The sequence below is a fragment of the Cercospora kikuchii genome, assembly GCF_019650295.1.
Source record: "Cercospora kikuchii DNA, contig_00003, whole genome shotgun sequence".
NCBI classification, from domain to species: Eukaryota; Fungi; Ascomycota; class Dothideomycetes; order Mycosphaerellales; family Mycosphaerellaceae; genus Cercospora; species Cercospora kikuchii.
In genome coordinates, this window is record NW_025408584.1 from 1,410,535 (window position 1) to 1,438,071 (window position 27,537).

At 52.8% G+C, this 27,537-nt stretch overlaps 12 protein-coding genes across 12 annotated transcripts; 6 read left to right on the forward strand and 6 right to left on the reverse strand.

The window, feature by feature from the left end:
• Window positions 1-117: 117 nt before the first annotated feature.
• On the reverse strand, window positions 118-960 carry CKM354_000495300 (uncharacterized protein; the record flags this gene model as incomplete). The annotated part of the gene is made up of 3 exons (XM_044800206.1): window positions 118-543; window positions 594-748; window positions 807-960. The coding sequence occupies 3 exons, from the start codon at window positions 958-960 to the stop codon at window positions 118-120; spliced, it is 735 nt and encodes a 244-aa protein (XP_044656141.1).
• Window positions 961-1,327: 367 nt separating this feature from the next.
• CKM354_000495400 (uncharacterized protein) lies at window positions 1,328-3,013 on the reverse strand (the record flags this gene model as incomplete). Its single annotated transcript, XM_044800207.1, has 3 exons — window positions 1,328-1,576; window positions 1,630-2,835; window positions 2,888-3,013. 3 exons carry the CDS (start codon window positions 3,011-3,013, stop codon window positions 1,328-1,330), a joined length of 1,581 nt encoding a protein of 526 aa, XP_044656142.1.
• A 536-nt stretch (window positions 3,014-3,549) lies between these two features.
• On the forward strand, window positions 3,550-5,425 carry CKM354_000495500 (uncharacterized protein; the record flags this gene model as incomplete). The annotated part of the gene is made up of 2 exons (XM_044800208.1): window positions 3,550-3,914; window positions 3,973-5,425. The coding sequence occupies 2 exons, from the start codon at window positions 3,550-3,552 to the stop codon at window positions 5,423-5,425; spliced, it is 1,818 nt and encodes a 605-aa protein (XP_044656143.1).
• Window positions 5,426-5,943: 518 nt separating this feature from the next.
• On the reverse strand, window positions 5,944-6,687 carry CKM354_000495600 (uncharacterized protein; the record flags this gene model as incomplete). The annotated part of the gene is made up of 1 exon (XM_044800209.1): window positions 5,944-6,687. One exon carries the CDS (start codon window positions 6,685-6,687, stop codon window positions 5,944-5,946), a length of 744 nt encoding a protein of 247 aa, XP_044656144.1.
• Window positions 6,688-7,107: 420 nt separating this feature from the next.
• CKM354_000495700 (uncharacterized protein) lies at window positions 7,108-10,420 on the reverse strand (the record flags this gene model as incomplete). Its single annotated transcript, XM_044800210.1, has 2 exons — window positions 7,108-7,297; window positions 7,353-10,420. The coding sequence occupies 2 exons, from the start codon at window positions 10,418-10,420 to the stop codon at window positions 7,108-7,110; spliced, it is 3,258 nt and encodes a 1,085-aa protein (XP_044656145.1).
• A 607-nt stretch (window positions 10,421-11,027) lies between these two features.
• CKM354_000495800 (ribose-5-phosphate isomerase RKI1) lies at window positions 11,028-12,255 on the reverse strand (the record flags this gene model as incomplete). The annotated part of the gene is made up of 3 exons (XM_044800211.1): window positions 11,028-11,540; window positions 11,608-11,741; window positions 11,871-12,255. 3 exons carry the CDS (start codon window positions 12,253-12,255, stop codon window positions 11,028-11,030), a joined length of 1,032 nt encoding a protein of 343 aa, XP_044656146.1.
• Window positions 12,256-12,876: 621 nt separating this feature from the next.
• Window positions 12,877-14,646, forward strand: CKM354_000495900 (uncharacterized protein; the record flags this gene model as incomplete). Its single annotated transcript, XM_044800212.1, has 2 exons — window positions 12,877-12,969; window positions 13,021-14,646. 2 exons carry the CDS (start codon window positions 12,877-12,879, stop codon window positions 14,644-14,646), a joined length of 1,719 nt encoding a protein of 572 aa, XP_044656147.1.
• Window positions 14,647-14,985: 339 nt separating this feature from the next.
• Window positions 14,986-16,186, forward strand: CKM354_000496000 (uncharacterized protein; the record flags this gene model as incomplete). The annotated part of the gene is made up of 4 exons (XM_044800213.1): window positions 14,986-15,386; window positions 15,440-15,774; window positions 15,824-15,926; window positions 16,027-16,186. The coding sequence occupies 4 exons, from the start codon at window positions 14,986-14,988 to the stop codon at window positions 16,184-16,186; spliced, it is 999 nt and encodes a 332-aa protein (XP_044656148.1).
• Window positions 16,187-17,017: 831 nt separating this feature from the next.
• CKM354_000496100 (uncharacterized protein) lies at window positions 17,018-17,385 on the forward strand (the record flags this gene model as incomplete). The annotated part of the gene is made up of 2 exons (XM_044800214.1): window positions 17,018-17,098; window positions 17,158-17,385. The coding sequence occupies 2 exons, from the start codon at window positions 17,018-17,020 to the stop codon at window positions 17,383-17,385; spliced, it is 309 nt and encodes a 102-aa protein (XP_044656149.1).
• Window positions 17,386-17,841: 456 nt separating this feature from the next.
• On the forward strand, window positions 17,842-21,030 carry CKM354_000496200 (phosphatidylinositol-3,5-bisphosphate 5-phosphatase; the record flags this gene model as incomplete). Its single annotated transcript, XM_044800215.1, has 1 exon — window positions 17,842-21,030. The coding sequence occupies one exon, from the start codon at window positions 17,842-17,844 to the stop codon at window positions 21,028-21,030; it is 3,189 nt and encodes a 1,062-aa protein (XP_044656150.1).
• Window positions 21,031-21,098: 68 nt separating this feature from the next.
• On the reverse strand, window positions 21,099-22,829 carry CKM354_000496300 (uncharacterized protein; the record flags this gene model as incomplete). Its single annotated transcript, XM_044800216.1, has 2 exons — window positions 21,099-22,369; window positions 22,424-22,829. The coding sequence occupies 2 exons, from the start codon at window positions 22,827-22,829 to the stop codon at window positions 21,099-21,101; spliced, it is 1,677 nt and encodes a 558-aa protein (XP_044656151.1).
• A 1,197-nt stretch (window positions 22,830-24,026) lies between these two features.
• Window positions 24,027-26,427, forward strand: CKM354_000496400 (uncharacterized protein; the record flags this gene model as incomplete). Its single annotated transcript, XM_044800217.1, has 2 exons — window positions 24,027-25,768; window positions 25,821-26,427. The coding sequence occupies 2 exons, from the start codon at window positions 24,027-24,029 to the stop codon at window positions 26,425-26,427; spliced, it is 2,349 nt and encodes a 782-aa protein (XP_044656152.1).
• Window positions 26,428-27,537: the final 1,110 nt, after the last annotated feature.

Consider the following 27,537-nt stretch of genomic DNA (forward strand, 5'->3'; position numbering starts at 1 on the left):
GACTTGCGGTCCTAGGAGCGCCACGAAGTCTTTTTACAAAAGATGCGGGCTCAATGATGAGATTGATTTTGTTTGGATCATGAATCTATAGCTCTAATGTCTATCGTTGTAGGGTAATCATGGCTGAATCGCACTTTGTTGAACACGATTCCAAATTTGACGCCCAGTCGTGAAGGTGGATATTGTGCTAGCAATGCCAACGGTGATGGGTCCAACAGGTATCCAGCCAACAGCAGCACCTGGAACTACTACGTCGGAGAAATCAATCAGTAGCTGAGTTTTAAACTTCGGATCCGGTGCCCATGACTTCGCAGTCTTGGTTGTACTCGCTGCAGTCGGTGTGTCCGAGGTCGCGGTGTCTGCTTTTTCGCCTCTTGAAATATGCTCAGCTTTGCCATTGCTCTGCTCCGGCAAAGGCTCTGGCATCAGCCACGTATAAAGGCACAGAAAGATGGACACGGAGATAGAATAAAACCAGCATTTGTTCGCTTCCATTTGCACTCTTGGGCCCCATTCATAGTTTGTAGCTCCCAGGGCATTGGTCTGCAATCATATCAGTATCAGGAGTGAGGCAGCTTGTGAAGAATTCTTACAATAGTGAACATTTCAAGGAAGAAGTACATGCCCAAAAAGCCGAACTTGATGACTTCCAATGTTCGCCTCAGGCTTCCAAAATCGGGATTCCCGGCAGCAGACGACGCGTTCTTCCAGCACGGATGCCATTTCAGTAGTCGAAAGTACCGTCTCCCTACAAACAACACACATTCATCAGTATCCGGACACTTTGTGTGCTGTAAGAAACGTACCCAAAGCGAATTGGCTCCTCAGCTTCAGCCAGAAGTCGATATCCTCTTGTGACTGCGCGAGACCGACGGCTATCGTCACGAAACCTTGAAGGCCGCGGAGAGTCTTCTCGAGCGCTGCGGCATCCTCGGAGAAGCGTACAACGGATTGTAACATGCCTTCAGTGCACTATGAAAAAGGAGAACACGTCCTGCAGGCTCCGAGAAGGCATGCGTGGTCGGCTGCTTCTTGACCGCATCGGCTTTGGGAAAAGAGTTACAGGGATATCGCTACGATAGGCCGGCCAGCAAGATGGATACCCTCATGCGGGCTGCACACAAGATGCTCGGCCCGGGGCTTCATTCACGTTCTACGTGCCACTTGTACCGCATAAGCAGGATCTACAGCTACGGTTGGGCTTCATCTGCAGAGTGCAAAGCCGTCAATTCTGGAGAGGAACAAGCAACAGCTGGCTCGGTCTTCAAAGACGATTGAGCTATTCTGATATTCGTAAAGGTGTCATTATGCTGGTTCTACACTGACTCTAGTAGCTGTAGCGGAAGTTTGGATTTTCGAAATCGGTCTTGTCCTCTATCACGCCCTCTGTCAGCGCCTGGCCTTCGACAGCTGGCCCATAGAGCGCATCACGCTTCTTGTTTCGACGAATCAACAGCGCGCGGATCATGAAAGAGAGCACCACTTGACCGGCCGCGCAGCACATTGTTACTGTGCAGCCGCTCGAATACGTGGGCGCTTCGCGTTCCAAGAAAGCATGCGGGCCTATGATATTGCCCTGCAATACGATTAGCTTCGGTTAAGCATTGACAGCAAGTGATTTCTACTTACAGCACAATATGCCAGGAACACAAACGCCGTGGAAGTCACACGCTTCGTGTAACCTCCAACATTGTTGGCGGGCAGTTGTAGCGCAATTACCAGACTCGCGACGTATGAGCCTGCAATGTAATTGCAGATCAAGAGCCCCTTATTGTGCTCAGCAGTATGCGGCACCTGCCACAGGAGTGCGGTTGCCAGTATGGTTGGTACAACATACAGCGGCATGATCAGAGTTCGAATATTTTTGAATCTGCCGGCCAGCCATGGTCCACTGAACACGAACATCACCTGCCAGGCGCCAGTTGGGATGCCGTATGCGGTCGTCAGCAATGCGTCGCCGTTGGCAAGCCCTTTGATGATCAGCTTTGAGAAATTTGCGAGACCTCCATTGACTGTCTCGTTGAGCAGGACGAAAAGGAAAAGCAGCCAGATCTGCGGATCGAGCAGAGCCTCTTTGACCTGAGCGAGCTTGATCTTCTTGTTTAGAACACCAGTCTGGTTCGATTGCGCTCTTGCAATGAGCATGGCTTTCTCCTGGGTGCTAAATCGTTTGGCGTCCATGATGTTGTCGGGAAGGAAAAAGAGGAGCAGTACTCCCCAACAGACTGTCAAGCCTCCTGCGAGGATGAAGATTGTTCGCCAGACGTCGAAACCTTTCGCCTGGCCGACTGCGAAGAATAAGATACCGCCGGTTGACGCGCCAACGCCATTGAAGCAGTAGAAGAGACCTGCTCTGGCCGACTGCTCTCTTCGTTGGTACCATTGACCAACGATCATCATGAATACTGGTGTGATCATCGATTCGAAGCATCCGAGGAAGAAGCGACACACTGCTAAGCCAGCAAAGTTCTGGCATGCTGCCATGAGCATCAGGATCGACCCCCAGATAATGACCGAGACCGAAACAACCTTTCCGGTCGGAAACCTCTGCGCCAAGTATGATGCTGGCCATTCGGCGAACAGATATCCGAAATAGAACAGAGACACCAACCACGAGTACTGATTCTGGTTGGTACCTGTTGTCGGGAAGAGATCGAACACCGCAGCATATGAAAGCGACTGTTTGTCAATGTACTGCAGCAGGTAAGTGCCGCATAGCAGCGGCATGAGCATCCAGTCTACACGCTTCACGAGCTTCTTCATTCCGGCAGAGTCCTCGAGAAGGGCATTCAGGTCATGATGGCTGATGTCGTGCTCGCGCAGGAAGACTTCTGCCTATAATGACACTATCAGTCGTCAATTCGTGGTCTTCATGCTCAACACTGACCTGGTCCAGGTCGACGACCTCCCCAGCTTTGAGATCCGAGGGCGCATTGGAGAGTGTCTGTTCCAACGTCTTCTTCTCATTCTGCGCTTCCACCTCTATCGCGTTGTCGGCTGTCATGTCTGCCATGCTGATCTTCAACAGATGTCGGGCTGCAGTGAACAGTCGGTAACGCCCGCACAGGTCGTTGCCGACTGCTCTTATATTGCTTGAGCATTGCCGCAATCATGCTGCTATCAATCCCCTCCGCTGCAGAACTTCGGCATCCTCGCCTGCGTCGCCCGTCTATCTATTGTGCGGAGGCGTTTCTTGCCCGAAAACAACCCTGCCCAATCTTGCCCTATCTGATCTTCGTGGAGTCATTAGTGCGGACCTGGAGGATTGTGAGCATTTCAACTGCTCTAAAGTTGCGCTGGCACCATTCTCGCAACATTTACACAGTCGTACACGAAAGTATTAGCGAAGTACGAGTTCCTCCATATTGGCTGCGTCGTTTGCATCGGCCAAGCCTACGGCAATGGGAAGGCTGCCGACCAAAGCGATAACGATGCCGGCCGAGCTCGGGCCAGAACGGCTTCTCCAAGAAACTAAAACGACCCACAGTAGATTCTTACTTAAGTATTGCAGCACACGACATTTCACTTTCGCAATGTGAAGATTGCGCAATGGAGAAATCTGGCAAGTTTGAAAGCAGCTCGCAGGGCTCCAGACCCAGAAGCTTCGGCATTCGATTTCTGGCTGCTCCTCTACTGGCTTTTCTGATTCTCTACAACTTTGTTCCATCAGTGCACGAATCTGTGCAGTCTTTCTTTTCTCTTGAAGGATGGAATATTGAACAGATCCCAACTGCTGAGACCTCGCAAGGCAAATTCATTGGCAAGGTCCTCGAAGAAAATAATCATCCCGTCCCTGTCGAAGCTTTCCTGGGCATTCGATATGCGGAAGCACCAACAGGAGAATTACGTTTTGCGAAGCCAGTGCCTCTTCCCAACACCAACGAGACGATCCAAGCTACTGAATACTCGCTGAGGTATGTATTACGTTGATGTGGCGATTGCAATTGTATCGGATGCTAACACATCTGGCAGATGCCCCGGCAAGCAGCTCCTTCGCATCCCTGGCAGGCCTTGGCTCGAATCAAGCGAGGACTGCCTTACCCTGAACGTCTTCCGATGGAGAGGAACATTCACTAATGCCAAGCTTCCCGTTCTGGTGTACATTCATGGCGGCGCGTTCAATCGAGGCTTTGCTGCTATGCACGACACTGCTTCAATGCTCGCAAACTCCGAGGAACCATTCATTGCTTTGTCATTCAACTACCGAATCGGCGCGTTAGGCTTCCTGAACAGCAAGGTTACTGAGAACCTTGACTTGTTGAACCTTGGTCTCCATGATCAGAAAGTTGTGCTTGAATGGGTTCAGAACAATATCGAGCACTTCGGTGGTGATCCTAACAAAGTCACGATCGCTGGGCTCAGCGCTGGTGCCCACTCCATCGGACATCACATTACGGACATTAACGAGAAACGCCAGCTATTCCACAAGGCCATCATCGAGTCGGGTGCACCAACATCTCGAGCAGTACATCCAGCGGATTCGAAACTTCACGAAGTGCAATTCCAGAAACTTGTCGACCAGGTAGGCTGTGACATCAAGGCATCAGATCTGGACTTGATCTCATGCCTTCGAAAAGCCCCCACCGAGGCAATTCAGGCAGCTCAGACATCAGTATTCGACGAGTACAACCCATCGGTCCGGTGGGCCTGGCAGCCAGTCATCGATAACGACATCATCTCTCGACGACCTTTGGACGCCTGGAAATCTGGAAAGTGGCACAAAGTCCCAATCATGACTGGATTCAACCACAATGAGGGTACGATGTATGTACCCAAGAAGTCCCAGTCCTCGAACGACTTCAGTGACTTCTTCGCAACGCTTTTGCCACAGATCAACAAGAAGGATTTGAAGAAACTCAACGAACTTTACCCAGACCCTGCAAAAGACAGCACTTCGCCATACGTCGATACCAGAAACTTGTCGGCACTCGAAATCGGCGAACAGTACAAGCGCGTAGAGGCCGCTTATGGCCAATATGCGTACGTCTGCCCTGTGCGACAAACAGCACACCATGCCAGCAAAGGCCAAGACGCTCCAGTATATCAATACCACTGGGCAGTCAACAAGACCGTGATCGGAGGTGCCAATCATGGAGATCAGATTTGGTACGAAACCATGTCACCTCTTGTGCGAGACATCTCTCCAACGCAGGACGAGATCGCCAAGTACTTCAACTCCTATGTCACAAGCTTTATTGTGACAGGCGATCCGATGAAGTTGCGAGGCCGCAAGGCCATCGAGAGGCCTGAATGGAAGGCTTATGATGAAAGCGACGAGAACGGGAAAACGATGATCTTTGGACTTGGGAATGACGAGGCAGCGGGAGGATCCAGTGTCGGTGTCGCCGCACAATTCGTTCACGATGAGTGGGCGAAGGAGGAGTGTCAATTCTGGTGGGAAAAGTCAGAAGTGCCAGAGGATTAGACGACTGATGTCAGAGCATGTAAATTGATTTGCATTCGCTAACGAAGTATGTACGAAATTCTGATGCTCATTTAACGCAGGTGCTGCTCGACAACCGCTGTGCCAACGACCACCGTGGAGGACATATCAACCAAACAAGCTTGTTCAGACTTTGAGGTGTGCGCACGAGCAACACCAAGTCTCCACAGGATCCTCAGTTTGCGCGTCAGACTGCTGGGCCTACTTGGTCCTCACTTCCCACCTTTTGGTGGTAGGAAAGACGACGCCCGTGATCGATCGAGCGAAGCCGAGACCCCATGGCTTTTCTAAGAGAGGTTACAAGTGGTGGTCTTGCAGGTGGCGTACGGCTTGGCCATGTAAAGTCCGTAGCTCAATGACGAGGAGTCGAAGCCGGCTCGTCAGCTCGCAACTTCCAGAACCTGGTTCATCCAGTAAATCGTCTGCTCTCCAGTCGCGCACTTCTCTGCAGCCATCTCGAAAGGAACCCACATAACGCAAAATACCGGGTCCGGTCTCGCTCACGCCTTCTTGGGTTTCGTATTTGGCCCAGAGAAGGTCTCCAGAACCAAGAAAATTCCGGTAAGAAGCTCCCAGGCTAAGACCGGATAGACGGTACCTCTCTGCCAGAGTCCAATGGGAGTCTCGTAATTCCACTCGCCCAGCGCGTTGAACCGGTAGTAACTGTACAGTCCGAATCCAGCAAGCACGGAGCTCACCAACTTGTAGACAGGATTGCCTTCGAACTGTCCAAGCTGATTCGGCTTCAATGTTGAAAGCAATGAGTTCAAATTGCCGGCAACACCGATCAAACCCAACCCCATCCAGTGCCACCCAATGATCTTCCAGAACACCTCTCGTGGTCCACCATGAATCGTCGCGAAGAGCGAGAAGCCAAGAAGAACAAAGAGCGTCAGAAGAGTCCTCGCTGTCCTGAGAAAAGCCGTCTCTGAGGTAACATTCTTCCTCGTGAGGAAGATCAAAGATAGCTGAGCGACAGCGAAGCAAGCTCCAGCTTGGTAGAGATTCCCATTGAACCACTCATGTGCGAAAGAGACGACGTTGTAGTGCTTGAGTTCGTGGACTTGTCGATAATTAACACCGAGATCGCTGAGTGATTCGATTTTCCAGTCGTAGCCTTCGAGACCTTCTTCGAACCAGAGATGGCAATACATCTCGATGGGAAGCCAGGCCAGAGAGCTGAGGATGAAAATGGCTGCTGGGAAGAGTCGTGCGAGATTTTGTTTGCCAGCTGGTTGAGCCATGGTTTTGGTGGTGTTCAACAATGGCAAGTGTCTAGCTTTCGGAAGCTATGTGTGACGATTAGGAATACTGCTATGCACAGGTGCAGCAGGGGAGAAGATTGGAGAACTTTATCTGTGTCAAGCAAAGGGACAAGTGTACGTTGTCGCTAGGATGTTTCTTCTGCAAGAGCTCTGTGGTGCTTCGACCGCGTTTACCGTTCAACCCCTCTGACTGGCCGAGGTCATGGAACTTAACTTTATTCCCAATATGGCGTCTGCCAAGATTCACGATCAAGACCACGATGTGCCGGGATCTGGAATCCATGTCAATGGTGCATTGGGAAGAGTATTCAATACCTGGAACCGTAACTATCACTGGTCGCCTACCAAGACCTATGCTGGATTTCCTAAATAATGATTTCTGATCTCGTCCTGTATCAATTACTTCGACGCATCAAGCGCCGCTCTGATAGCGTCACAACTCTGCTTGGCATCACCGAACAACATCTTTGTGTTGGGCGCGTAGAACATTGGGTTTGGAATATCAGCATATCCACTACCCATGCCTCGCTTCATGACAATGACTTGCTTGCTCTTGTAGGCGTCAATAATAGGCATACCTGCGATAGGGCTAGAAGGAAATTGTCAGCGAGGCCTTCGATACACACAGTGTTGGAAAGTCTTACCTGTCCTTTTGCAGTGCAATTGGATTGACGGTGTCATTAGCACCAATGACAAGCGTGAGATCGACGTCGTCGAAACCTTCTTCGTTAATCTCGTCCATTTCTAGAACAATGTCGTATGGGACACTGGCCTCTGCGAGCAAGACGTTGCATTGTCCGGGCATGCGTCCAGCGACTGGGTGGATTGCGAATTTCACCTCACAACCCAGCCCACGAAGCATCTGGACGATGTCGGCGATGGGATATTGAGCCTTAGCGACGGCCATGCCATAACCAACAACGATCACAACCTTTTGAGCACCTTTCATGATCTCCACAGTTTCGTCGATCGAAGTCTTGGTAATCTCTCCTTCAATCTTTTGGTCCGTCTTTGCAGGAGGAGCAATTCCACCGAACAAGACATTCGTGATGCTGCGATTCATGGCGACGCACATGATGTAGGAGAGAATGGAACCTGAAACGCCGATGAGAGAACCGACAGTTGTGAGGATGGGGGAGTTCAACATGAAACCTTCAGCCACGAGAGCGAAGCCGCTGTAAGCGTTCAGCACGGTGATCACCACAGGCATGTCTGCACCACCGATAGCTGCAGTTGTTGTGAAGCCCTTGGCGAAACTCAGAGCAGTGTTGACACCCAAGCACGTGGCCGCAATGGCTGGAGCACCAGGTGCGGCAGTCAGGAAGAAACCCATGGTGGCGGCATTAGCAGCCAACATTCCGCCGTTGATCAGATGTCTGCCTGGCAGAACGGTCGGGCGCGAGGACATCTTGCCGGCAAGCTTCATGAAAGCCACAATGGAACCTGTGAATGTGACACCGCCGATCAGGACGCCGAGATAGCCGGTGACCATGTGTAGTGGATCCAAGTGGGAGACGGAAGCCATGACTGAGCCAATACTGGTTAATACCGCTGCGAGACCGACCACAGAGTGCAGAGCAGCTACAGTCTGTGGAAGCTCGGTGGGAGAGATGCGCCGACCGATGAGTCCTCCAGCCATGCTGCCAATACCAGCAACGGCAATGAATTGGATGAGGGTCTCGACTGGAAATCCGACAGCTGCCAAAGATGCTAGAACGCCAGATCCTACACCGAGAATGCCCATCAGGTTACCTGTTCGCGCTGTCGCTTGGGAGGCAAGGCCAGACAGAGAACCAATGCATAGCAGACTGCTGACTAAATAGCCTGCTTGCACCAGTCCTGCCATTCCAGTCGTTGCTGCTGCCAAGAAACCTCCGCCAAAGAGCACGCCAGGAATGGCGTATAGCCATGGGTACTCCTTTGGATCTGTTGGTCGTCTGAACATGTCCAGCATTCGTTTGGTGATAACGAACCCGCCGGCGACGTTGACGAAAGCCAGCAGTACAGATGCGGCACCCAGATATTGCGGTAGAGTCTGCGGCAGATAACCGCCTCCCATGATGAAGAAACCACCAATGCCGACCATACCGGAGATAGCATTCGTGACAGACATTAGGGGCGAGTGAAGCGCAGGGGCAACTCCCCAGACCACGCGGTACCCAATCAGACCTGCAAGGCCGAAGGTGAAGGCATTGCTCATGAAGATAGGTCCAGTCGCTTTGCCTAGAGCGAGAGCGGTGGTCATGCCGCCTGTGATAACACTGACCTCACGCACTGCCTGTTGCCAGGGCGTCAAGGCTACGACCTCTTCCTTCTTGTCCTCTACCTTTGCGGGAGCTGGCGCTGGTGGCGCGACTGGTGGCAGAGTCGGCAATATCTCGCCATTGTGGGTCACTATTGACCTTCGTACGACTTCATCGTTTAGATCGATTCCAAAGTGACCTTCCTTGGGCGACATTGAGAGCAAGTACTTGGTGATGTTGTTGGAGTAGAGCGTGGAAGACTGAGTCGGCAGTCGCGAAGGCAGATCCGTATATCCGATGACAGTAACACCTTGATGCTGCGTCAGTTCACCTGGAACTGTGACTTCGCAGTTACCACCAGCCTCAGCAGCCAGATCAACAATCACCGAACCAGGCTTCATTGCAGAGACCATCTCTTCCGTGATCAATGTCGGAGCCGCACGGCCCGGGATCAAGGCGGTGGTAATGATAATATCGACTTCCTTTGCCTGTGCCATGAAGAGCTTCATCTCGGCCTCGATGAACTCTTTTGACATGACTTTCGCGTATCCACCACCACCATCACCAGTCTCTTCGATGTCGACCTCGATGAACTCCGCACCGAGAGACTGTACCTGCTCACGCGCAGCTGATCGGGTATCGAAACCTCTGACGATGGCTCCCATTCTTCTGGCAGTAGCGATGGCACTGAGACCTGCCACACCAGCTCCGATGACCAGCACCTTACATGGAGGTACTTTGCCGGCTGCCGTGGTCTGGCCTGTCAAGTATCGTCCAAAGTTATTAGCTGCTTCCAACACTGCTTTGTAGCCTGCGATATTGGCCATCGAGGACAATACATCGAAAGATTGGGCTCTGGTGATGCGAGGAATTTTGTCCATGGCAAAAGTGGTGATCTTCTTTTCGACACATGCCTGTACAATTTTCTTGTTGCGCTCAAGATCTGGTTGCAAGATGGAGATCAAGACACCGCCCTCCTTGAAGCCGCGGACGAAGTTGTTTGGTGAGAGCGTGGTGCTGCGCAGTCTTGGTGGGCGGACTTTGAGGACAATGTCACTATCATCCCACACACGACTGGCATTGACAAGTGTTGCTCCGGCTTCCTCATAGTCGTGAGCCGAGAATTGAGCGGCGTAGCCAGCTCCCTGCTCGACCAGAACCTGCTTAAAACCTTTCTTGAGCAGTAGCTTGGCATTTTGAGGAGTGATGGCAACTCGCTTCTCTGCCGTTCGAACTTCCAGCGGAACACCGATTGTCAGGTTGCCATATGGAATTGCCTTGACTTCTTCAGCTGCCGAGGTGGCGGATTCCTGCTTGGGCGCCGCAGCAGCTGCAGCTCCTTGTCGCCTCACGGAACTCTGGTAATAGAGCCTGGTCCTGTTCAATGCACATAGCACGGACCATCGCGTTGATTTGGAGGTGGATGCGAAAGCAATCTGGGGCCTTAGCGGCCTACACGTCGGCCACATGGTGGCGGTCTAGTCGCTATCATGAAGCGGCTCGTTACGCAGCGTCTGGTCCGGTGCAGGTCGGCGATGCACGACGCGTTGCGGACAGCTGTTGTGAACCGCCCAGTCCGGTTGCTGACAGCGCTTTGGACCCTCAACCTGGCGGCTGGCCAGGTCCTGTCGAAGTTAATGACGCGCCACGCGTTGAGCAATAGGTTGCTTTCTGCAGCTCAGCAGGAGGAGGGAGAAGGTACAAGGTGGTGAGTACCCTTCAGCCGCCTGGAGCTGGGACAAACAGATGAGACAGTTTGCTCGCGAGTCGAGCGGGGTCGCGCATCGTGTCAGACCAGATCACGCGTCTTCTCACTGGACAAACGCTTGGCCCGGGACGTGCGAAGGAATAGAGTGTGCAGAGCTTGCCCAGAACGAGGAGGTCGCCCTCTGGAAGTGGAGATGCCGGGCGGTTCGGCGATCACCCCGCGTCCCAAGAATCTGTGGCTGTGGGGAAATTGAAGATCACGCTGCTTCGCGTCAAAGCGCGAATGAGACTCGATTTCAGGAGTTTGTGGTCTGCATTGGAATTGTACACAGAGCTCAGGACTCATCTTTGCTGAGGCGGAACAGTTTCCTATCGTCCGCTCTTCTCGATCTCGGCCAGCAGCTCGGGCGATCTCTTGACTTGCACATCGCCGTCCTCAAGACCGAAGTAGACAGCCACAGGCTTCTGGCCTCCTCTTCGGCCATTCGCTTGTGCCTGGAAGCCATTCTCGCCGTGGAACAATCCTACCTCCAGGACGCCCTCGATAGCTCTTATCCGTGCAGCCAGAGCATCAACTTCCCAGACGCCATCGGTTCCATCGCCTTTGCCTTTCCCAGCAGCCACATCCGCCCTCGTGAGCAGGGTCTTGAATGGTGCATCGATGATGTAGAAGCTTTGGTCCGTTTGCACAGGTCCGGTCTTGGAGAGAGTATGCTCTCGCAGAATGGGCTTGATAGATCCGATGTGGAGAAGCTCTCGCATAACGTAGGCATGAGCGATCGGGGCTATCTCGATGGGAATCGATGGCCACTTCGTCAGGAGTCGCGTTTGATCCTTGCGGTAGTCCGCTATGCAAATGAACTTCTTTGCCATTTTAGCGACCTGCCCGAGTCAGCAAAATTTTCGTGGGCTGGTGCCTGAGCACCTGTCAAGGTTGGCTTGTTCTCACCAGCTTTTCTTGAAAGAGACATGCTCCACCACCCTTGATGCAGTTCAAATCCTCATCAACTTCATCTGCGCCATCGAAAGCGACCTCGAGCTGAGCGTTTGCAGGAATTGAGTCAAAAGCCAATGGGTCCAGACCTATGCGACCTCATCAGCAGAGTCCTTGGTAGCAGTGTGACTCGTCCTTTATTCTGTCACTGTTCATGTCCCGCGGTTGCCTCAAGAGTGTGTGGTAGCCCATATCTCGCTCGAGAGAACGTTACCTACCGAATTGTTCGATGACTTTCTTGCTGTTCCATCCTGTTGGCACAAACCAATTTCTATGCCCTGGTGGGGGTGGGTTGTTCTCCAGATGCGCCTTGATAGCTTCCACGCCGTACACAATGGTACTGCCTGAACCGATACCCACAAATTGCATGTCTGATCGGAAGTGCTCTTCTACAGCCTTGAATGCCGCTTTCCTCTTAGCGCCCTCGACTATCGCTGTCGCATGTTTGGCAGCCTCTTGCACAGCGAAGGCATTGTCGGCTGTAGCCATTGTGGGTGCTGCTTTTGCAAATGTTCGTGTGGGTGTGTGGCTCGTCGTTGCTCGATGTACTCGGAAGAAGCTGCTGAGTCTGGGATGTACTGTGGCCGTGGCACGAGCGAGCATGTGAGAAACTCGAGAGGAGAGTGTAACGCAGAACTTATTCCGGATGAAATCTGACTGTGACGTTGAAAGTCAAGGCGTTCGCGAAGACTAGCCCCACTACGGTAGTCACGCCAATGCATCTTGACCCCTCCATTTCGGAGTATCAGATGCCACCAGGTCAAGATTAGCAATGGCACGCGGAGATGGAGATCCTCATGATAGCGCTTGTAGCTACTATGATTACCAGAATGGCACTGCATCAGCATGACAAAGGTCTGACAGTGCACCTATTCACGGATCAAAGTTGATGCGAATCGCGAGACAGTGGGGGCCAGTCGCGTCAGTCAGAACAGCTCTACTCTCAAGAATGTACATGGAGCAAAAGTGAATTGCAGACATTGACATTGGGCATATGAGCAGCGAATGACGGTTTTGTCCTGTGAAAATGTCTCCAGTCACTCGCTCTTGCGGTAGCAGTTTGGTTGATCGGCAAAACGCCACTATGACCTGCGCCACAGTCAGCTATCGATAGTCAGTGTGGCGTCTCAGTTTCAGGCACGCGTCTCCGTTTGACGCCTTGACGCCATCCACTTCTTCTCCATCGACATCAACTTTCGCTGTACTAATTTACAGCACACAGTCATGGCGAACGGACCACCGCAAGAGGTGCCGCCGCCACTACAAGACATTCCTACAGCGAAAGAGAAGAAGTACGATCGACAGCTAAGACTTTGGGTACGATGGGTCTTGCTCAATCGTAACGACTCGAAGCTTACAAGTTTCTAGGGTGCCGCAGGCCAAATAGCATTGGAAGAGACGAATATTCTTCTCATCAACAACGGGCCCGGCGTCACTGGAGTAGAGACATTGAAGAACCTCGTTCTCCCAGGAATCGGCAACTTCACAATTCTCGACTCGGCAGTGGTTTCCGAGGCCGATCTGGGTGTGAACTTCTTCCTCGAAGACTCGTCATTGGGCAAGTTCCGCGCTGAGGAAACTGTGAAGTATCTCGAGGAGCTCAACCCAGACGTCAAGGGCCATGCCATCACAGAGCCCATTGCCAGCTGGGTGGTCAAAGACAAGATCTTCGCGCCATACACGCTGGTAATGGTGGCGGCGCCCATAGACCCTGCTATCTTCACGCTCATCCAAAGTCACGTCACAGCTCTGCATATTCCGGCGTTCTACATACATTCGATTGGATTCTACTCACACTTCTCTCTGCAACTGCCACCTGCATTTCCAATCGTGGACACGCATCCCGACCCGACTGCCATCACAGATCTGCGCCTACTCAGCCCATGGCCCGCCTTGACCGAGTTCGCCAAACGAGAGACAACGAATATGGAGAATATGGACGGTGAACAATTTGCCCACATTCCATATGTGTGCTTGCTCTTGCTCTACATCAACCTATGGAAAATGGGCCACGACGGGAAACCACCTGTTGAATACAAGGAAAAGCAGGCATTCAAGGACCTGGTACGATCAGGCAGCGCGAGCGAAGAGAACTTTGACGAGGCAATTGCTGCTGCCACGAAGCTCCTCAAAGCACCCGAGATACCCAAACAAGTTCACGCCATCTTGACAGCGCCTGAAGCGCAATCGTTGACGCCAGAATCACCTCCTTTCTGGCTCATCGCCAATGCCGTTCAACAATTCTGCGACAAACACGGCCAGCTACCCCTACCAGGAGCTGTCCCGGACATGAAAGCACGATCGAACACATATGTGGAGCTGCAGAACATCTACAAGACCAAAGCGCGCGAAGACGCTGCTGAAGTTCTTGCCACCGTACGCTCGCTGGAGCAGTCAACACAGCGTCTACCTTCCCTTCCTCCGATTGATGAGAAAGAAGTCGAACTCTTCTGCAAAGGCGCTGCTCACATCTCCATGGTTCGCGGAAGACCACTCAAAATTGTCCAGCCTGGCACTCCCATTACTTTCGGCGATCAAGCCGACTTCGTCTACAAATCTCTCAAGAACCCAGAGAGCCTCATCGGCCTGTACCTTGCCTTTCTAGCCTGGGACGAGTTCTCCGCCACCCACACTTCTTCTCAGGCCCACGCCGGTGGGGAGACACTTCGTGTTGCAGGCGCGGCGCCGGACGAAGATGTGGAAACCGACGCCGAGAAGCTCACCGGCATCGCGCATAAGCTCGTTGACTCTGCGATCAACGAATCCGGATCGCGGATCGAAGACCCGAAGTATTCAGAGGTCAAACAAAAAGTCTCTGAGTACTGCCAAGAATTGGGGAGAGCAGGAGGAGCAGAACTACATAATGTCGCCTCTTTGACCGGTGGACTTATCGCGCAGGAGGTTATCAAGGTGATCACGAAGCAGTATGTGCCGATCGATAATACCTGTGTGTTTGACGGTATCACGAGTCAGACATGGGTGGGACGAATATGAGAAGGTAGTTCGCTGAAAAAGTCCGAGAGAGATGAAGGGGAGAAAATGAGTTCGCCGAGTGTGTACGGGCGTGCAGGCCAGCTAGACCCGTATGATGAATGTGACTGATGACTGATGCAGCTCGTATGCGCCGCGTTCAACCGAAGAAGGAGGCGAACGGGTAAGACAAACCGTTTGAATCATGCAGCATGTGACAAGGTGGAAGTGAGGTATTCCGCTTATCATGCGAGCTCTCACGTACCGGTGCGCCATCACTTCACATGAATGCCTTACCAATATAAGCTAGGTTTCCTCCAAATTTCGCTTCTTCCACTCGTGTCCATCGTCAATACCACCAACATGACCAACCTCAATACAGACTCCGGTCTCAAACGCCCACTACATTCAGAGTCACCGATCAAGCAAATTCCTGATGATGCGCAACTAAACTTCAATGTCACCATCAAGCAAGCACTAAGCGATGGTCGAGAGCCGCCAGGAAAGCGGCGGAAACGCGGCTACGAAGAATGCGCCTTGTGCTGTGAGGAGCTGTACCGCAATCGGTTTCCCAACATGCCACACGCGACCGCCACGAACGGGTGCAAGACATGCTTCACCTGTTGGGGCCGACATTTCCAACAGGAGCTGGAGGCGAAGGATTGGGACAAGCTTGGTTGCGTGCAATGCGGCACGATCCTCACCACGGAAGAATATGACAGGATCGCGCGCTCGATCAAAGACACCAAGCAGATGAATGCAACGTGAGAATACTCTCCCTGAAATGCTTCGCAATTGATACTGACGTACGAGATAGCTTGCAGAGAAAGGCCGCCGACAGCTACCTGCGCCAGGATCTGGGCGATGGCGAATGCTTTGTCACTTGCCCATCATCCACCTGCAAAGGCGGCGCAATAATGGCAGACGGCCATATCTTCACCTGCCCTGACTGCAAGGCTCGATACTGCTTCAGTTGCAATACTCCAATGCACGAAGACATGACATGCGAAGCGTTTTTAGAACTGCAGAAGCGCGAGGAAGAGAAGGAAAAAGAAGAGACACTTGCTTCTGAAACCCTGAAAAAACACTCGAAGGAGTGTCCGAAATGCAAGGCTCGTCTGCAAAAGAATGGAGGCTGCGACCACATTACTTGTAAGCCCTGCTTCTCTCATGAGAATGAAGAGCGAACTGACTATTACAGGCAAAATGTGCAAGCACGAATTTTGCTGGTTGTGTTTTGCTCCCTACCGCGGCGCAAATGGCATCCTCGTCAAAGGAAACATTGCGCACGAGGATGGCTGTCGGTACCATCCAAGGCGGCTGCCCGTCTATCAAACATTGCCGCCCGAACAACGTCCGCCCATGGCGCGACCTCGTCTGCTAACGCCACGAGTGCTTGCGGAGAGGAGACGAATCTATCACAGGCGAATTGCTGGTCCCAGGCGAATTGTTGGTCCCAGGCCAAGTCCTCCTTCTAGGTGACGATCGTACCGAGCCTAGAGTCCGGTTTGGACAAGCGGAGAATGCGACGCGAGCCCATGTTGGCTTTGATCCACAGAACTGAGGAAGCACTGTGTTCACATCGATGTCCCCTTCGACAGCGCGATGATTTTCAGCAAAAGATCAAATCCGCGCAGACATATACTCCACTTCTGGAGTTACAGGCAGCAGACACAGACAAAGGCTAGCAAAGCGTGCATATGAACCATAGCAATGTACCCAGCACGTCCTAGAATGGGCTGCGTAATAACACAGTCTGAGGCTGGACTTGTTTGTTCTCGTCGCTCAAGAAATTCGCAAATTAATGGTGGTGATGTAGCAAGCACGCACCAACAGAGAAGACAATGGGCGAGGTATGCATAGCCACTAGTGAGTACGGCGGGGTAGAATATTGATCAGAATGTCCCGTTTCATTCGCATGGGCTAAGTCCAATGTGAAAATCCAGTCTGTCGATTCTTCACAATGGTGCTCGGAGAATTGTTGTCGTTAGACGGCCACTAGACAACCCCAGTACCCGCCAAGACGTAGCCCATACCAGGGCACAGAAAGGCGCTATAACGCGCTTCAACCCGATGCCGGTTATTGCGTTCCTGAGTCGTATCCACGCTCTGACATGATCTGAAGTTCTCCGAGAACAGTCTGACCTAACAGAAACATTCAGCCAGTTGGATGAATTCCACAAAGATCCCGAACAGTTCATTGCTCTTCAGTAACTGTGATGGCTTTCAACACTCAATCTGCCGAAGATCCAGTTTATGCGACCTGTGACCCGTATAAAGTAATTTGAGGATGCAGTAACAGAATGGAGTAAGTCACAGCAGTCTCTCTTTCTTTGTTTCATTCACCAAGTAATTTTTCTTTTCGGACACAACTTCGAAGCCGGTCTTCGTCAAAATGCAGTTCAACATTTGCTCCATTCTCCTCGCTCTGAGCGCTGTGGCTATTGCAGCCCCGACACCAGTGGCATACAACGAGGTACGCAACTTCAGCGAGAACGCAGTGCAAGTCGTTGGAATTGACAATGTGATCATCAGCTCGAAGCTCGCGGGTTCGTTTCGGCACTTAGCAAGAACCTGATCAAGTGGGGCGACAAGTTGCAAGCCAAAGGGGACAAAATCTCAGCGAGCGGCCAGGCTGCAGGCGAAAAGATCACCGCGAATGGGCAGCGCTGGGGCTCAAACATTCAGAATGCTGGTCAGAGAATGCAGGGAGGGCCCAAGTGGCCGGGGTGGAAGAAAGTGCTTGGTGGCGAGGAGGAGTAGAATTGCAAGGCGTGGGCTTCGTCCTCGCGGCAGACCGTGAAGCGTGCAATTGTTGCGACGTGAGCAGGGTCTCCGGCGTCTACTGTGCTCCTGAGTCTTCGGTCTCGCGGGCCTAGGAGAAATATGAAATGCCCGAAAAGTTGTCAGTGCTCGTGCGTCGTCGTCGTCGTGCGAATGTTTTGGTTCTGGTCCTTGCCGAGCCGTCCTCTGTCGATCCCCGCCTCGTCATCTCTCCAATCGTGCCCTGCGAGCTTCACCTGCAAACAGCAACATACGTCTCACCAGATGACATCGATAGATTGCACAAGCGAAGCTCTGCACATGTGCACATGAGTGCATTGCATAGCGTGTAGCTTGGCCCAACCGGCGGGGAGATGCGGTCTCACGGCAGCTGCAGCTTCCCTCCTGCCGCATCATTGTGCATTCCAGCAGCTGATCAGGCAATCACCAGGGGCGATGGACCAAGGTCCGGTCGATGCAGGTCCGAACGTGAACAGCGAATATGGCGATGATGCTCGCCGCGCCTACTCGCCCGAGAACGATCGCGCGGCACCACGTGCCAAAGGTGGTTTTCGAAGTGCTTCCACGAGGCGGCAGGCAAGCCAGGCAACTTCACTCGACGGCCAGAGCAAGAGCTCCGAAACGGCGGCAGCAGATGCTCAACAACACCTCGACGATGGCACTTCCCACTTAGGTGCAGACTATCCCACGTACGTGCGAGTCGGTGCTACTGCTGAAGAAATCGCCACCCAAACCGCGCCCGATGCCGACGAGCACCTGAGAGATCCCAGCGACACCGAACAGATCACCGACGAAGCCTCAAGACCCCACAGGATGCATAAGTTCATCTTGTATGAGACGAACGCGCGCTACTGGATTACTGGCGCCGACATCACCGACAAGTATTTTCGCCTCTTGCGCATAGACCGCAATAGCCCGCCCGGGCAGATTGCGCTATTCGAAGATGAGACGGTCTACGATCGTCGTCAAATGAACGATGTGCTCAATACTATCGACCAAGGCAATCGGTCCACGGGCGGCCTCAAGATGCGCTTCAGCTTTTGGGGCATGCTGGGCTTCATTCGCTTCACCGAAGCCTACTACATGCAACTTATTACTAAGCGCAAGCAAGTCGCGATGATAGGAGGCCATTACGTGTACCAAGTGGAGGGAACTGACCTCATCCCTCTGACTACCGGGTCAAGCAGCAATTTTCTGCGCGATCGCAACCCAGAGGAGTCACGTTTCCTGAGCATCTTGAACAATCTTGATCTCACGAAATCATTCTATTTCAGCTACTCGTATGATATCACACACTCTCTGCAGCGCAACATCATTCGCCAGAGACAGGCAATGAATGATGGAATTGCTGTTGCGGCCCACGAATACAACGGCATGTTCGTCTGGAACTCTCATCTATTGAAGCCTGCAGTAAATGCGCTGACACATCCCTACGACTGGTGCTTGCCCATCATACACGGCTTCTTGGCACAAGCTGCTTTGGATGTGTTTGGTCGGACTGTGTACATCACAATCATTGGCAGACGTTCGCGCTTCTACGCAGGGGCTCGATTTCTCAAGCGCGGAGTGAATGATCTAGGATATGTCGCGAACGACGTCGAGACTGAGCAGATTGTAGCAGAAAAGATCACAACGTCGTTTCATGCTCCTGGTACCCGGCTCTTTGCCAATCCGACATATACCTCGTACGTTCACCACCGAGGCAGCGTGCCGCTGTACTGGAATCAGGACAACAGCGGCGTTACGCCTAAACCTGGAATCGATATCAATCTGCACGATCCGTACTACCAGCCAGCAGCTTTACACTTTGACGATCTTTTCGCGCGATATGGAAGTCCGATCTACTGCTTGAATTTGGTCAAGTCGAGAGAAAAGACGCCACGTGAGTCGAAGTTACTGACGGCGTACGAGCACTGCCTTGAGTACCTCAATTCCTGCCTACCGGACGACAAGAAGATCTTGTATAAAGCATACGATATGGCGCGCGCATCCAAGGGTCGCAATGGCGATGTGATAGGTGGGCTCGAGCAAATTGCACGTGAAGTGTTTGAGAAGACCGGCTTTTTCCACAACGGCGAAGAAGGTCGTTGGGAACCTCAAGCACAGAATGGAATCGCCAGGACAAACTGCGTTGACTGCCTTGACCGCACCAATGCGGCTCAATTTGTCATTGGCAAGCACGCGTTCGCGCAGCAGCTGAAGTGTCTCGGTATCATCAGTGCAGATGAGGTCGACTACGATACAGATGCTGTCAATCTGTTCACAGCGATGTTCCACGACCATGGAGATAACATCGCCATGCAGTACGGCGGATCCCACCTCGTCAACACGATGTCGACGTATCGCAAGATGGGCCACTGGCAGAGTTCAAGTCGAGACATGGTCGAGAGCTTCAAGCGATACTACCACAACTCGTTTCTAGACGGGCAACGCCAGGAAGCATACAACTTGTATCTGGGTAACTACATCTGGGCACAAGGTCAGCCGATGTTGTGGGACCTCAGTACCGATTACTACCTCCACCATAGCGATCCAAAGGCCTGGTTGGAACGTGAAAGACGGAGTTATATCAAATGGTATACACCGGAACACCTCGAACCACGTGCAGTGCCTCCTAGGCTGCCCAACAAAAGACTCACCAAGGAGTTGCAAAGGACCGGGATCGCAGCTTTTGATGACTACTGGCGAGAGTGTTATCGTCCGACGGCGCTTTCATCTCTCGAAAAAGTCTACTCGTACAGAATGGTGTGCACCAATAAGACCATGCTCCCAGAGCGATCATCTGGCGATGTGAAGTTCGATTTCAGTCCCTTTGTGCGCCGTACCGATCCTCAAAAACACCACAACGACTCGCCCGAGAAACAAAAGCCTCGTAAAGGTGTAAAGATTGTCGATCCGCACGACACTATACCCGAAGAACCTGAGAACTTCTCAACGTCTCGTCCACAAACTGCCACATCATTCGACAACAACGATCTCCCCGCCGGCATCCTCCGCGAACCCACAGTATACAAACTCCACAATGGAGACAACAACTATGCTACGAACCCCATAAACAGCTCCGCACAAATGTCCACCTCGAACATCATGAACTCTTCGACAACGACTGGAGGCGGTGGCACATACAAATCTTCCTCATCATTCCAGCCTGCCGATAAAGCTCAAATGCATCTCTGGACTCTCAACCAATTCCATACGCAGTCATTGAACCCTCACGTCTCGGATGATGAGGAACAGGAGTATACGAGGTATATTTCTCATCCGACGAACATTCCTCTGGTCGTGAGTACAGAACTACCCGCATCTGATGCCAATATGGACTACTTGGAGTACGTGCAAAAGGCAGGTGGGAGTCTGTTTGGAGTGAAGCAGACGGGTGATGAGGAGGATGGTATGGGAACCTTGGCGCTCGGAGATGACGATGTGCCGGGTGAAGGAGTCACCGAGGAGGACTTGCAGAGCTTTTGGGAGTATCTGGAGATGAAAGAGGATCCCTTGACAGTGAGTGAGGAGGATGGGGCGAAGAAGAGGTATAAGGCGTATCGACAGTGGTTGAAGGGAAAGAGCTTATTTAAGCAGAGTAAAGTTGATCCGGAGTGGAGGGAGGGTGGAGTGGAGCGGTAGAACGAGCATGAGTTAATGCGATTCATGGCAGTAATACGGCTAGACGAATTCATATCTATCAAGCCAAATCATGTCAACAATTCTTCTTCCTTCCCACCTCCACCGACTTTCCGCCTCTTTCGATTCTGCACTCTCACCACCCCTCGCAAAACCAAAGTCAAGACCGCCACGCATCCCATCGCCACCGCACAAACCGCCATTCCCTTGGTATAATACGGCCCTTCCGCATCAGGATACAACCTCGTCCCCACCAACGGCCCCATCTGTCCCACAATATTCAAAACCGCCATCCCCGTTCCCTTCCCCTCATCCGAATGCTGATTGTTCACTGTCCACGTGATAATAATCGTGACACAGGAAAAGAACCCAGCGCATATGGGAAACACCGCCGCATACCGAATCCCATGCGAAAGCTGGAATGTTCCAGCTAGTGTGAGGAGTATATAACCTGAAGCAGCGAGCAGGGAATGGAGGAGGAGGGGGATTGTACGACTTTGGAATTTATCGGATAGGTGGGCTGTTAGGAGGACGTTGAAGAAGGCGAAGAGGTTTGGTGGGGCGGCGAGGAGTTGGGATTTTAGAGGGCTGGAACCCATGGCGTTGAGGATTGTGGGGAGGAACACGGGCATGCTGCTGAAGGCTACGTTGCAGCTGAAGAAGATGGCGGCTGTGAGGTAGGATTTGGGGTCGCGGAGAGTGGTGAGGACGGAGGACCAGGAGAAGGGTTGTTTGTGGCGGGGTATGTTCATTTTTGTGCCAGGTTTGGCTGTGGCGGTGGAGATCTCGCCGCGCATGCGGAGCGAGGCGATTTTGCGTTGGCGGCTTGTGAGCCAGCGGGCTTGCGAGGGGGAGTCCGGGAGCCAGTAGTAGGTCCATATTGCCACAATGCAGGCAGGGAAGCCTTCGAGGAGGAAGAGCAGGCGCCAGTTGGCGATGGGGAGGGCGTTGCCGAAGCGGACGATGATGTAGGCGAGACTGCTTGCGAAACTTGTGGCAAGAGGCGCTGCAGCGATGAAGATGCCAGTCCGGAAGGCCAACTCTTCGCGTCGGAAGAAGAAGGACAGGTAGATAGGCATTCCGACAAATGCAGCCTCTCCGATACCGAGAAGTGCTCGCAAGGCAAGCAGGAAGCCGAAGCTGGTGGCGAGTGATTGCAGTGAAGCGATGACACCCCAGACGAAGACGCATGTGGCGATGTAGATGTGCGGCGGGAAGATCTTGTAGCAGAGCGTCATCCATTCGAAGAGGACGTATGTGATGTAGAAGGCGGTCAGGAGCCATTGGAATTGCGCATCGGTGAGTCGAAGGTCGGCAGTGAGGCCAGCGGTTTTGGCATTACCTGTTCGCTTGTCAGGACCTCGTCTGCTCTAGAACTGTGAGAGGAAGCACGCACCAATGTTGCTACGATCGAGAAAGGCCATCATGTATAGAAGTGCTACGAACAGCACCAGCCTGGTATCTAGCTTGTGTCGCACTTTCGCTTCCTCGTCTGGTGTGTACAGCTGGAATGACTGCAGACTGCTTCGTCTTCTTCCCCGTTCTGTCCCAGCCAGAGGTGCTCGATCGTCTTCATCTTCACTGTCCTGCTCTTCTGCGCCTGCCATTGCTTGTTGTACATCCTCGTAATCTTCGTCTATGCGCGTACCATCTTTGCTCATCTCGGCCATCTCGTAGCCGTCATCGTCTGCGTCCCATAATGGCTCGACAGAGGCCGTGGCCTTGTCATATACTCTTTCGAAGCCATGGTCGTCTTCAGCATCAGGATCCGCGTTCCCTGGCTCAGTGGGCCTCGTGGGCATCGTTCACGCGACCTCAGCAGTGCACCATTGCATAGCGGTGAGCCAGGATGTTTGCACTGATTGTCAGTCGATTGAGGGTCACCATACACTCCAAGTGACGAGACTGTCAAGCTTCGCGGCGCAAAAGATGAGAGCTGGAGTGGGCGACACGCGCGGTGGCTGCCAAACCTTGTCGATCTACGGCGGGAGTTGCACGAGCTTGTGCTTCCCCGTGGCAGCATCATCTCAAATCGCCGTGGCAGTCACAATCCTCCGGCATGTTAGCGGAAGAGAAGACTGCAGACGGGTTCAATCGATTGTGCTGCTGGGCGTTGGCAGCGGGAGCAGTATGCCCGCTGATATGCAACGAAGCCATGTCGTTGGGGAAGTAATCAAGTCTCCAAAGGACGTGGTTGTTTGTGCCACGGCCGTTTGTCACAACTTCATCTCACCAATCATGAGCACGTCGGCGGTGACCCGCTCTCCGCGCGAGCCAGGGTGCATGTGGACGCTGGTGGAAGATCTCCGCGCTCTGTGCAACGCTCGTCGACTGTGCCGTGCTGCAAGCGATGACTTCTCCAACACGATAACGAACGACAACTCCTGCAACTCGTCTGCAGCTGGCCACAGCCCCGATCCAGACCGTGTGCAGCTGTGAGTTGCCGTGTTGGGCGAAGCTGCCATCTTCCACGTCGGTTTGGCGCTCAGCTTTGTCTGTCCTGGCCCTGGCGCGCCTTGCCGCTTTCTTCCTAGACGCCCGCATCGCAATCGAGCCTAGACCTGCCCTGCCATCGGACCAAATGCGCACCACCCCCAGCGCCCGCCTGCCACCACCCACGACGCCTTTGTCCCACCGCACCCTGCCAGACCGAACACCACCACCGACATCGACCCGACGACCACCCCCCCCCCGACTCCCGCCCGCGACTTCCGGAAACGCGTCCGAGTCCATTTCACTTTCGGCACTCCACGTCCATCTGAGACACGCCGCATCGATAACGGCCACACGATCTGCATGTGCACTTACCACCACGCGCATGTCCCGTGACAGCCACTTCGACACGCTTCGCTCTTCAGCTCTTGGCCTGCGGGCCTGAGCAAAAAGTCATCCTGGCCGGCATCGCGAACCAGTCTGCCTTGCTGCAGTCTGGCTACGACAACAATTATGCCTCCTTCCACCAGCCCCATGTCTCCCATGCCAACGCGAATGCCCCTTCGATGACATTGACTCCCGAGAATATCGCGCCCAAAAAGCGCAAAGACGCGCCCAATCCATCTGGGGTGAAGCCCGTGAAGAAGGTGAAGAGAGTGGGTCCGAAGGAGAACCCCAAGCTGGAAACGAATGGTGATGGCGATAAAGATGGGGAAGCTGCCAAACCGAAGCGCGTACGGACCGGGTGTCTGACATGTAGAGAGCGCCACCTAAAATGTGATGAGGGCCTACCCAACTGCAACAATTGCAAAAAGAGCAATCGACAATGCAAGCGTGGCGTGCGGTTGAACTTCATCGACACATGGTGTCAACGGCCGCCTATACTGTACAACTCTTGGGGCACGTCGAACTGGAAGGTGGCCTTCATGGACGAGTCACGGGAGATTGCGAATGAATACCAAGGAGGTATCGAGCGGTATCAGCATCTCAAGCTGGAGCCGGACGTGCAAACCACGCAGCCACTGGACTCGGGCATTGCTTTCGACTACCCGACAGCCACATCACAGCTACCACCGATGAACCAGGCACTACCGCCGATTGGTGGCATGGTGCCAGACACATATCCCGAGCCAATGCAGCAGCCACACATGAACAACATGTTCGATCAGCAGCCGAAGCTGGATCTCAGTCACCTGAATTCTCATCAAGGACCGCCTCCGGGATCAGGCTCCACTCAGCATTCACATCACACAAACGACTCAAACCATGGGATGCGTGCCATGCAAGGGTCAGTGGCGAGCTGGAACGGCTTGGATACCGAACTCATTGACACGGATAAGGAAAAGAAGGAGTATCTGGACAGCCAGGAAGAGACGCTCTTCATGCAGGTGTTCGTGGAAGAAGTTGGCCTGTGGATGGACAGCATGGACCCGCATAAGCACTTCTCTCGACTGCTGCCATTTCACTCGCTCTCTGAGCCTATGCTACTCAATGCATTCCTGGCATGTGGCGCGCGTCACTTGACTCTAATCAATCCTGTATACACGGAGGAGAAGGCATTGCATTACTACGACACCGCAACACGCTATCTGCTCAAGAACCTGCAAAATCCGAACCGAGACACAGTGGTCTGCGCAACGACAGCCGTCATTCTTAACGTGTACGAGATCATGTCAGAGAAGGCGCTCCAGCGGATGAATCACATTGCCGGTGCACGAGCGCTGATCAAGGAGTGCGGGTGGAACGCGCGAGCCCAGGGAGTTGGGTCTGCCTGCTTCTGGTTGAACGTGGGCCTGGAGGTGCTCTCCTGTCTGCACTTCAACTGGCAAGTCGCTTGGGACCCGGAAGATTGGGGGGTTGACATGGACTTTAGCCGCGAGATCGCGAATGGGCGGGAAGAAGTCTGGACCCACCGAATGCTCTTCATCGTAGCGAAGATCTGCAATTTCCGCGCCACGATGCCACGGGAGCAGCTGCCCAATCAGCGGGACGAGCAAGTTCGGCTGCAAGCACGACACGAGCAGTGGACGCGGTTGAGACGAATGTGTGATGCTTGGAACGATGGCATCCCCCGGACGATGCATCCCATGGCGTATCTATACGCTTACCAGACGAGCTCAAAATCCGTCTTTCCTGAAGTGTGGCTGGTGAAGAGAACGACAATCGTGGCACGGCTGTTCTATCATACAGCCATGCTGTTGATGGCGCAAATACATCCCTACTATGGACTGGACAATCCGGAAATGCTGGAAATGCAGACGCGACACTCGCAAATGATATGCGGCATCGTTGCGCATGTCAAGGATCGGTGAGTTTGATACCTCTTTTCTTTTAAGAAGTTTTATACTAACTTTGATCAGCGGTGTTGCATCTGTGGCCATTCGCTCCCTCGCTCACGCAGCAGAAGTTCTCACTGAGCGAAAGGAACAAGAGGAAGTCCTGACCATATTCGACAAGATCAACAAAGAGACAGGCTGGCGTATCGGTTTCGTCTACAAGGAGCTCAAGGAGAAATGGGGTTGGAATGAAGAAATATCGCCTCAGCAATACGCGCAGACACACAATGCTGCTCGCCAAGCCAAGGAGGCGCAAGACGAGCAGCAGCGGCAGATGCAGGAACAAGCCCAACGAGCTCAATCCCTGTCTCTGCAGCAGGGCTTCAATTTTGGTCAGCAGAACAACATGTCGGTCATGCAGCAACAACAAATCACCCCAACCCAAATGTCGCCGCCACAACAACCACCGCCCAGTCAGCAACAGTCGAGACCCAGGACATCGGCTCCGCCGAAGCAGAGGATTCCGTCTGGCATTCCGAATCCTCTCTACGCCCAGGCTGACTTCACACTATCACAACACCCCTACCAAAAGTTCTACGTCCCGCCCAACGTTTCACAAAGTATGGGCTTTCCGACGAATGGGCAATCGAACGGCGGCGGTGTTCCTGCCCCACCGCTCTATTACAACTAAGCGGGTGGCACCCATCTTTCTACAGCATTGCAGTTCACTTTTTGCATACGACACAGGGACAGACGGATACACAGCACGACAAGGGAAAAAAGCATTTTCAACACAGCAGTGATTGGGCACAAAAGAGTCTAATCATGTACGAGTACGACGATAACGAGGCCACAGGGAGGGGAAAATTCTAGCTTTTATCTGATTCGATTTTGTCGCAAAATTTTGGGGAAGAGGAGGATGTTGGGGAGGAGCTTGGCAACAAGGCGAGATGTGATACCCATACAATTGTTTTTGGTCCGTTTTGCTTGAGGGGAGGTGGTGGAATGGCGGCAATTAAATCCAGAGCAACATCTATTGTGAATGGTCTCTGTGTCAACTTTTCTTGCTGTTTCTCAGTCCTGGGCTGCCCTTAAAATATCGAACCGGTTTCCTAACGTCCCGCGGTTGCAGCAAGAGCTGTATGTATTGCTCTCGATCGCCCGTCGTGCTGTCTCATCCAAAGATCGAAAATAATCAAAATTGATCAATGGAGCGCTCCAGTCTCAGAGCTCTCTGTGTAACACGAAAGGCCGTGCATCACTCGTCTTGTCATCAACGACCTCCGGCTCGATCCATCTGGCAGAGACATCCAATCCTTCCGACAAGACATCCGGCTTCTACTGCTCGAATCATTAATCGCATGCTGGGCCAAACGGTTCCCACGCGCTACCAGTGATACCGCCTCTGGCAGCTTTCAATTGTGAATTCTAGCAGAGTTATTCGCAAGACTCATTCTTTCTGGAATATCAAGCTGTTGACTCACCAAGCGCATAGTCTCGACCATGAATGACTCCATGCATGCTTCGAAGAATGTCCGTCAGCAATCGCTAGCTTTGACGCCATGGAGCTGGACTTTCCAGCAGAGTCACCCGCGTGTTTCGCTTGGATTTCGCAATTTCGAGGCTTTCTGCAATTGACAGCCTCGCTCTTTTTGGACTCTCCGTAGACCCGTTTCTCAATCGCTCTGTTTGACTCTCTGGGCACATCGGGCTCCATTTCCACCTCTGGCAGCTTTGTCGCACGATTCCGGTCAGAGAAAGCCGATGATTCCGCTCGAAATGGACAGATCTTGCCGTTACA